Source organism: Callorhinus ursinus, unplaced genomic scaffold, assembly GCF_003265705.2.
Source record: "Callorhinus ursinus isolate GAN/ISIS: 27379988/994484 unplaced genomic scaffold, GSC_fseal_2.0 scaffold108, whole genome shotgun sequence".
Lineage (NCBI taxonomy): Eukaryota > Metazoa > Chordata > Mammalia > Carnivora > Otariidae > Callorhinus > Callorhinus ursinus.
In genome coordinates, this window is record NW_027397170.1 from 375348 (window position 1) to 384248 (window position 8901).

General features: G+C 51.4%; 1 protein-coding gene across 1 annotated transcript; it reads left to right on the forward strand.

Annotated features, from left to right (window-relative positions):
- The first annotated feature begins 5776 nt into the window (after window positions 1–5776).
- Window positions 5777–8517, forward strand: EIF1 (eukaryotic translation initiation factor 1). The gene is made up of 4 exons (XM_025861836.2): window positions 5777–5964; window positions 6674–6837; window positions 6981–7082; window positions 7644–8517. The coding sequence occupies exons 1-4, from the start codon at window positions 5934–5936 to the stop codon at window positions 7686–7688; spliced, it is 342 nt and encodes a 113-aa protein (XP_025717621.1). The 5' UTR covers window positions 5777–5933; the 3' UTR covers window positions 7689–8517.
- The last annotated feature ends 384 nt before the right edge of the window (window positions 8518–8901 follow it).

The following is an 8901-nucleotide window of genomic DNA, read 5'->3' on the forward strand; positions in this document are numbered from 1 at the left end:
GGCCCGGGCACCTCCAGGTGACACATGGAGGAGAGCTGGGTGCTGAGGGCAGGGCGCAGAGGTGTGGCTGAAAGAGAGCAAGTGGCATGGGGCGCGGGGCGGGGGGACACCCGGCCGTGCTGTCGGCCCTCTCTGTGTTTCCTCCTGGGTCCTCAGCTCTCTCCCAGTTGACAAGAGAGTTCTCCAAGCCCATGGGAAGGACTTGAGGAGTCTTGTTTCAGATTTGCTGCCAGGTGAACACAGAGGCCTTTCTGGAGATGGCCCTTATGTGAGTTATATTAGCTTTAAAAATAATCAAAATAAAATGGGAGGTTGGAGGAGCTGTGGTCTCAGAGGAAGCCAGGTCTGAGCTGATTTCCATTACAACACGTCCACTTCCCTTGGTCTGGACTGTTCACGCTGCCTCGCCCCCCACCCCCCAGGGGACTCCTACTCCAGTGCCCCGTCAGAAAGCAGAAGCCTTGCTGGGCTGTCAGCTCCTTGAGGACAGGTTTGGCCCTTCGCTTCCTCCACGAGCCCAGGCTGCTCTTTATCCTGCCCACCAGTGGCTCCTGAGTCTGTAGTTTGGCCATCCAGGTGGCCCTGCCCAGGGGAGGGGAACCAGGGGCTCTGGCTCTATCCCCCTGCCCAAGCAAGGCCACCTCCCTCATCCCATCTAGAGGGGACTCCCGGGGTGGGGGGAGGAAGAGGAGGAAGAAGAGGAGAAGCAGAAAATGAGGAAGAAGGGAAGATGCTCTGAACTGAGTGGGGGTTCCCACCTTGGATTGGCAGAAGTGAGTCCCTGGCAAGGGCAGGAAACACGAGAGCAAGAAGAAAACCAGGCTGGGTTGGGAAGGCAGGTTGGAGCGGAATAAAGCTGACCTGACATATATACAAAAGCACGTTAGCTATAAGCGTCCAGCTCGATGAGTTTTTACCACCTAGATCAAGATGGAGATCATTTTCAGCACCCCATAAGGTTCTCTCCTGTCTCTTCCCAGTTATCACCCTGGGGGCAAGGGGGGGAGAGGAGAGGGGAGCTATGTTGTCCACAGAACCCCAGCCTACTCCTAGCACGCACATCTTCCAATAATCACACGCGATCCGGGTCAGCAAGCCCAGCCCTGCCTCCATTCCCAAGTGGTAACAATAGCAGACTTCATTCAATGGGGAGTTTGGGGGGGTGGGGAACACCATTCCAGCCATTTACATGCATGGGTGGTGGCTCCCGAATAGGGAGCAAGAGATGCAAGGAATATCGCATTTATTTGACTTTCTTCAAATCGAGGTAAGTCCCATGCCAGTGAACATCCCACCAAGCTGCCCAGAAAACTGATCTTGGAGGGGACGAGGGCTCTCGCATGCCCCAGGATTCTCTCTGGGTAACAGGGTTTCCCGTAGCACCAGAGCTATAGGAAGGCCCCTTGGACCAGACCATCCATCTGCCCGAATTATCAAGAAGACACCCATTTCCCCAGAGGATGTGACTCATTCCTGGTGGGAGACTCTGCTGCTTTATGCCAAGTCTGGGGCCCTGGCGAATTCTTCTTGGGGCTGAGGGTCCTCAGGTGTCCCACACAGCTGTGCCCTTGCCACACGGCCTAAGGAGATCACCGTGAAGAAGCACCCACCTCTGTCCTATGGCTCCTGTCCCCTGCTGTTCTCAGGGGCTTTCTCTCTCCCCTTTCATTTCTGGGACTCTGGCATAAACTATTCAATGATTTCATAATGCTATATGTTACCCCACCACACATATTCTCCTCTTGAAATCCTCTGAAAAGAGAGGGCAAGAGAAAGGCACCTTTATCCCCTTGTACAGATAAGAGAATGGAGGCTGGGGGGGGGACAGAACACCCCCCACCCCCCGGCAGGAAGAGGTGGCAGGTGATACTCAGGGTCAGGCACTCCAGAGCCCATGCGCTGTCCCCTGCCCCTGGCTGCTGGGCCAGGACGTGGGAGCACGGTAACCAATAAGCTAGTGTTCACAGTAGGCTCAGGTTTCACCTTCAAACAAGTTTGCCCTGGCCCCATCCTAACTCCCCAAGCTCCCAGGGCTGGGACAACCTCTGCACTGGACTGTGGACTCTTGCAGACCCTCCTTGGAAATGCTCCCAGCCTGGAAACAGAGCTTCAGACTTTAGACCTCGCAAAAGCCTTAGAAGTCACCCACTCCTCCTCTTATGGGGATAAAATGGAAGCCCTGAGAGGTGAACAGGATCACCCAGGAAACTGGCGGTCATCAAGAACTGGGTCTCCTGCTTCCCCGACCACTCGCTCCAGGCCTGCCCTCTGCACTACCTCCTGCCCGGGGCAAAGCCTGTGTGTGTCTGTGGTGATAGCTGTTTACAGAACACTGAGGTCAGGTCTGGCACCCGGCACCGCGTCCCTGCAAGAGAAGCTGGGGGATGTGGCTGACTGAGGGCTATCCTCCCTGCCCTGAGCCAGGAGGCCAGATCAGAAGCTTTCTTTGGAGACCAGAGTCAGACTTCTCAAAAGGGTTTTTTCTGTCGTCCACACCAGGACTCTCTAATAGGATAGCAGAGGTTACAGCCTGGAGTCAGGGATTGGCCATTCCAAGTAACTGAGCATCTACAATGTATGTCCACATGTTCATTCAACAAGCATTGGGCACCCACTGTGTGCCAGGAATCTACTGCACATAGACCACAGAGGAGATAGGCATGCACCCTGCTCTTTGAGCTCACAGCCCAGCAGGAGACAAATAAGGGAAGGGGCAGAGCCTAATTCAAGGGCATGCAACCTGCACAGTCACATGGGGCCCCATGCTTGGAAGCACCGCATGTTTGGTTTAATGCTCTGCTGTCGCTGTCTTGAAATTCTTAAACATTTTTGAGCAAAGGGCCTCACATCTTTTATTTTGTACTGGGCCCAGCAAATTACGTAGCCAGTTCAAGGAACAGGCAAGCCAAATGCGGTGTGATAAATGCCAAAATAGAGGAGGTGGGGGGCACAGAAAAGGCTCCAAACACAGTCTTCTCAAAAGAACTGATAGTCCCAGCTGAGTCCTGATGGAGGAGTGGGAGACATCACACAAAAAAAGACAAAAGAATGTAGCAAGCAGAGGGAGAGCCTTTGTACAAACCCCCTGAGGTGAGACAGTTCAGGGTGCTTCACAGACCTGCGGTGGTGCGGAATGTGGGGAGTGGTGATAGGCCACAAGGCCGGAAGGGGAACTAGGACCAACAGCCAAGATCGTTCCGAAGAACAACAAAATGGAGGAGCTCATCCTGTTGGACATCAAGACTTTTGGCAGATCTCCTATCATTAGGGGAGTATGGTTTTGGGATAAACAGACCAGTGCAACAGAACAGAGACTCCAAAAACAAGCCCACACACAAATGGAAACCTGAGTATGACAAAAAAGGCATGAATCGGTGGGGAAATTATATGTTATGCAATAAATGGTGCTGGAACAAGGGGCTATCCATATAGGAAAAAAATCAGATCCCTGTCTCACACCACACTCACAAATCAATTCCGGGTGGCTTAAAGACCTAAAAGGTAAAAGTAGGGGTGCCTGGGTGCTTAGTCAGTTAAGCGTCTGCCTTCGGTTCAGGTCATGATCTCAGGGTCCCGGGATCGAGCCCTGTGTCCGGCTCCCCGCTCAGCAGGGAATCTGCTTCTCCCTCTCCCCATCCCCAACCTTGTGCTCTCTCTCTCAAATAATAAATAATCTTAAAAATATTAAAAATGAAAGTAAATAAAAGGTAAAAGTAAAGCTTTAAAATTTTCAAAGCAAACAGGAGTGCCCGGGTGGCTCAGCCAGTTAAGTGTCTGACTCTTAATTTCAGCTCAGGTCATGATTTTAAGGTCTTGAGATCAAGCCCCACGCTGGGTGTGGAGCCTGTTTAAGATTCTCTCTCCCTCTGCCCTGCTCCCCACTCAAGCTCTTTCTCTCTCTCTAATAATAAAATAGGGGCGCCTGGGTGGCTCAGTCAGTTTAGCCACCGACTCTTGGTTTCGGCTCAGGTCATGATCTCAGGGTCAAGGGATGGAGCCCTGCGTCGGGCTCTGAGCTCAGTGCAGAATCTGCTTCAGATTTTCTCCCCCCCCTGCCCCTCCCCTCTCATGCCCTCTCTCTCTTTCAAATAAATAAATCTTTAAAAAATAATAATAAATAACAATATAAAAGGGTGCCTGGGTGGCTCAGTCGTTAAGTGTCTGCCTTCTGCTCAGGTCCTGATCCCAGGGCCCTGCTCAGCAGGACGCCCGCTTCTCCCTCTCCCACGCCCGCTGCTTGTGTTCCTGCTCTCGCTCTCTCTCTCTGTCAAATAAATAAATAAAATCTTTTTTAAAAAAGATTAAAAAAATATATAAAAATAAAGCTTTTGAAACAAACAACAAAAAGAGTATCTTTATAAACTCAAAGCAGAGAAAGGATTTCTTTAATATGGCACAGAAAGGGTCTTTTCCTACCAGGGAAGATTGATAATCAAGGCCATATTGTTAATTTAAAAATTTGTATAACAAAATATGTGTGCATACTGGGAAGGTTAGCTCTGACTCATCCACACTCTCTCTCCACAAACCCCTTTCAAGCACAGCCACATCTATGAGGGCAGAGGATCCCAGGTGGAGGGCAGGTTGGGATGGACGTCAGACTGAGATGCCCGTGACTTCTAGCTATGGTTCCCCCCTTCCTGGTATCAAGGAAGCCAAATTATTAATCAAAGGGTTACTTAGTAAATATGCAATCAAAACAAACTATCAAGTACACCTAACTTTTCCTTCCTTGGGGTTTCTCATCTCGTAGGCTCTCACCCTGCCCCATAAATGGGCTCCTTCCCACCCTCTAAGTGTCAGGGGGGCTCCCAACGCCCATCGCTGCTATATCCTCTAGTTCTCACCCCGGGCCCCCTCCACACCCCGCCACGTCACACTTGGCTGTCTGCACTCCTTTATCTTACCTGTCTGGCTCCTGGAAGCCTTTGGTGTCTAAATCCACTCTAGTCACCCTTGCAACTGTGAACGTTTCAAATTTACATATTGAAAGAGCAAGAAAGGTTGACTGTTTTGAAGAAAATATTTTGACTCCTCTCTGGTAAGGTTCTACCTCACACAATTTGGAAGACACACAGGACACCCTTCGGGTGCCTGAATTCTTCTTAGCCCCCAGAACCAGCGTCACTCCCCCTCGAACCCAGGCTAATGAGCAGGGCATTTTTTTCTTTAAAGTAGATTAATCCATTTTTAGATTAGATTCATCTAAATAGTAACTTAACCTAAAGGATGAAGTTAAGGCTTGGATTATATTATTGTGTGTTGATTAACAGCCGTGTGTTGATTAAATAAAAGTGCTGCCCTAAATCCGTAAGACTACGTGGGTAACTGAGGATGAGATACTGGGAATTCGTCGCGTTTGGGAGGTTCAGCATCTAAGTCTCATTTAAGGAGTGCCGATCTATCCCATGAAAACGCTCTCTTCCAAGCAGGTAGGGCTGCAATAGGGTCAAGAAGGTGGAACGTACCAGAGAACGTAAGTGGTAAGGCGCTCCCGAAACCTCCGCCAATTTTCTGCGCCACCCTGACATCCTCCTCCTGCACTGCGCAAGCGCTTAGGCGGACCAACCTTTCCCTCCCCCTTCCACCTCTCCCGGAACCGAGAGGACGCCCTCCCGCAGCGCAGAGTTCCTGCGCAAGCGCCGTCCCGCGTCCCCGCCCCCGGACCAATCGGAAGCGCGGGCGCCCGGGCGCTCAGGCCAGGACGCCGTGGGTGGGGCCGGTACGTGAGGGCAGCGCGCTGGCGTCACAGGGGCGGCTATATAAGTGAATACAGGCACCGCCCCTCCGCCCCAGTCACTGAGCCGCCGCCGAGGACTCACCAGCCTCCCCCTTGAGCCCCCTCGCTTCCCGACGCTCCGTCCCCCCCGCCCGCCTTCTCCCGCCGCCGCCTTCCGCAGGCCGTTTCCACCGAGGAAAAGGAATCGTATCGTATGTCCGCTATCCAGAACCTCCACTCTTTCGGTAAGCTGCAGAAAGGTCCCGTGGGGAGAAAGGCCTGGGTGGGGCGGCGAAGTGCTCCGGGCCCGGAAACCTGCCCGGTGCTCCCGGCTTTCGTAAACTTGGGCTGAGGGAAGGTGTCTGGGCTCGTAGGAAGCGGGGCTTTGACCCGGGCCCCGGGATCGGCCCTTAAAGCGCAACCGGAAGGAGCGGCCAGGGAGACAGCCCTTGGGCGGCCCGGCGTCTCGGGTGGCGCATTTTACTAATGGCTCCCGGGCCGCCTTGGGCCACACCCGCCCCCTCCCGCCACTCCTGCGTCACGTCCGTTACGTCATCGCCGTTGTCACGGAGCCGGGAGTGAGAGGCGGCGCCTCCCTAAATGACAAACGCTCGCGCCAATGGGGCGGGAAGCTTGGCCCCGCCTTGGTGGTCGGGTTCCGGCCTGTTGCATCAGCCGGGTGGGGCGCTGCCCGCCCGCCCAGGCTTCCCCGGCACGTGATTGTCTTCCGAGGGCGGGCCTGGGGCAGGAGGCCCAGGCTTTCCCCGGCGCTGGGGAAGCCGGCCGTCCCGGACTGACCCGTTCGCGGACAGCCAGCAAGGACAGATCTGACGTGACCTAAGCCCTGGCGATTTCAGTATTAGTTTCCGCGCGTGCAAAAATGATCCACTGGGAGAGTGGCAGTGGCACTTAAAAGCCCCAGCAGCTCTAAACGAGCTTGATGTTTCTTCCCAGACCCCTTTGCTGATGCAAGTAAGGGTGATGATCTGCTTCCTGCTGGCACTGAGGATTATATCCATATAAGAATTCAACAGAGAAACGGCAGGAAGACCCTTACTACTGTCCAAGGGATCGCTGATGATTACGATAAAAAGAAACTAGTGAAGGCGTTTAAGAAGGTAGGTCTTAAATGAGATTGTAGGAAAATCATATTTAACTTGCTCCGGTAGGGGTGCTGACTTGTATTGCTTTTCATTAGAGATTGTTAGTGCACTCGGACTGTTGCTTGGCCTAATTTGTTTTGCTTCGTTGGTGCTTGCAGAAATTTGCCTGCAATGGTACTGTAATTGAGCATCCAGAATATGGAGAAGTAATTCAGCTACAGGGTGACCAGCGCAAGAACATATGCCAGTTCCTGGTAGAGGTGAGTTCAGTCACTTCATAATCCATTTGTGCCTCTGTCCTGGCTACTATCAGATCCTGCCTAGTCTGTTCAAGCTCTACAAAACAGTTGAGTTTCGAAATACATACACCAGTATTTCTTTTTTAAGGACTTACCTGCCTTAAATCACCCTTCACATGGATCTGTTTTTTTTCCCCAAGATTTTTTTTTTTTTTTTAAGTAATCTCTACTTAAACCCAACGTGGGGTCTGAACTCACAACCCTAAGGTGAAGAGTTGCATGCTCTACAACTGAGCCAGCCAGATGCCCTGTACATGGATCTACTTTTAATTACACACAGATACTAAAAGAGGATGACTGGCTGGCTGTTCCTAAGTGCTAAAATGCTATTACATCATTGGTTCTTAACGGTATACCCTGAGTTAAGAACCATCGTGCTCATAGTGGTCAAAGTGTGTGCCTAGGCTCTTGGAGTTTTCTTGCCCATTGTAGAAGCAAGCAGACAAAGTTGTTGCCATCAGAAATGGGGACTTTAATTCTCTTCATATCCCCTATTATAACTTTGTCCTTTTTTCTTTGCAGATTGGACTGGCTAAGGACGACCAGCTGAAGGTTCATGGGTTTTAAGTGCTTTTGGCTCATTGAAGCTTAAGTGAGGATTTCCTTGCAATGAGTAGAATTTCCCTTCTGTCCCTTGTCACAAGTTTAAAAACCTCACAGCTTGTATAATGTAACCATTTGGGGTCTGCTTTTAACTTGGACTAGTGTAACTCCTTCATGCAATAAACTGAAAAGAGCCATGCTGTCTAGTCTTGAAGTCCCTCATTTAAACAGAGGTCAAGCAGTAGGCGCCTGGCAGTGTCCGGCCTCGGCCTGAAACCAAGCAGTAATGTGATGTTTCGGTCCAGCCCAGAGCCCCAAGATCACAGATGGCTATGTCTGGCCAGAAGCTCCTCGGCTCTCCCTCTTCAGAGTTCCCTGCCCTAAGAGAATGTCACCACCTGAACAGCCCACGGTGAAGCTGAGAGGACAGGATGGGGTAAGACAACCGCAGCTCTGCTGCTACAGGGAGTCATTGGTAGTCCAAGAAAGATCCCTGGTGTCTCCAACCTGACCAGGTGGGCAGCGCTTTGAGCGGCCACCTTCCCTCTAGTGAGGCGTGATAGGACATCTGACTTGCCACCAAGGTCTTTTTGACCAGACCGGTCCTAGCTAATCGATGTCCAAACACCAGAATGTGAGGCCAGGCTTCCCAGGAGTTAAACTTTTGACAAGGGAACAAACGACACTGATGTGTCAGTCACGTAGTTATAGCTGTAGAGCTTGCAGCCTCCTGGCAGCAGCTGCCCAGTGCCATGTGAAGTAACAGACTGGTTTGGGTTTATTTTTTCCTTCAGTTTTAATGTTATGTAATGTATTTAAACCCTTATTTAAATAAAACTTGTTTTCAGAAACACCTGACTTGCAGATTGTATTTTATGTATAATCAGTCTCATGTGTGTGAAGGAACCACAGAAATGGGCAGTGAAGGATAGTCTACACCCATAGCTCAACTGGGGCCTCAACTTCTTGGCCAAGAAAACCTTCAGTGAGCTTGTGCTTCCCAAATTCCCCACAGGTCAGCTGTGTTTGTTGCAGGCATGGTGGACAGATGCGGTGGTGGTGGTGGCTGTCCCCACTTTGTTGCTCTGGAGGAACTAGCCTTGTGAGCTGGTGGAGCAGTTTGGTTGGAAACCCTTGAGTCCCCTCAGTGACAGGATCTTGGCTTAAATGCTATAACAAAGGGACAGACCTGGTGTGGGACTTGATCTAATCCTCACACCTCTAGGAGGTACACAAA

Bases quoted from the DNA above. Each gene is read 5' to 3' on its own strand.
- EIF1 (XM_025861836.2), top strand. From the start codon at position 5,934: ATGTCCGCTATCCAGAACCTCCACTCTTTCG. The intron at 6,838-6,980 runs GTAGGTCTTAAA...TGGTGCTTGCAG, and splicing joins TAGTGAAGGCGTTTAAGAAG to AAATTTGCCTGCAATGGTAC. The intron at 7,083-7,643 runs GTGAGTTCAGTC...TTTTCTTTGCAG, and splicing joins TATGCCAGTTCCTGGTAGAG to ATTGGACTGGCTAAGGACGA.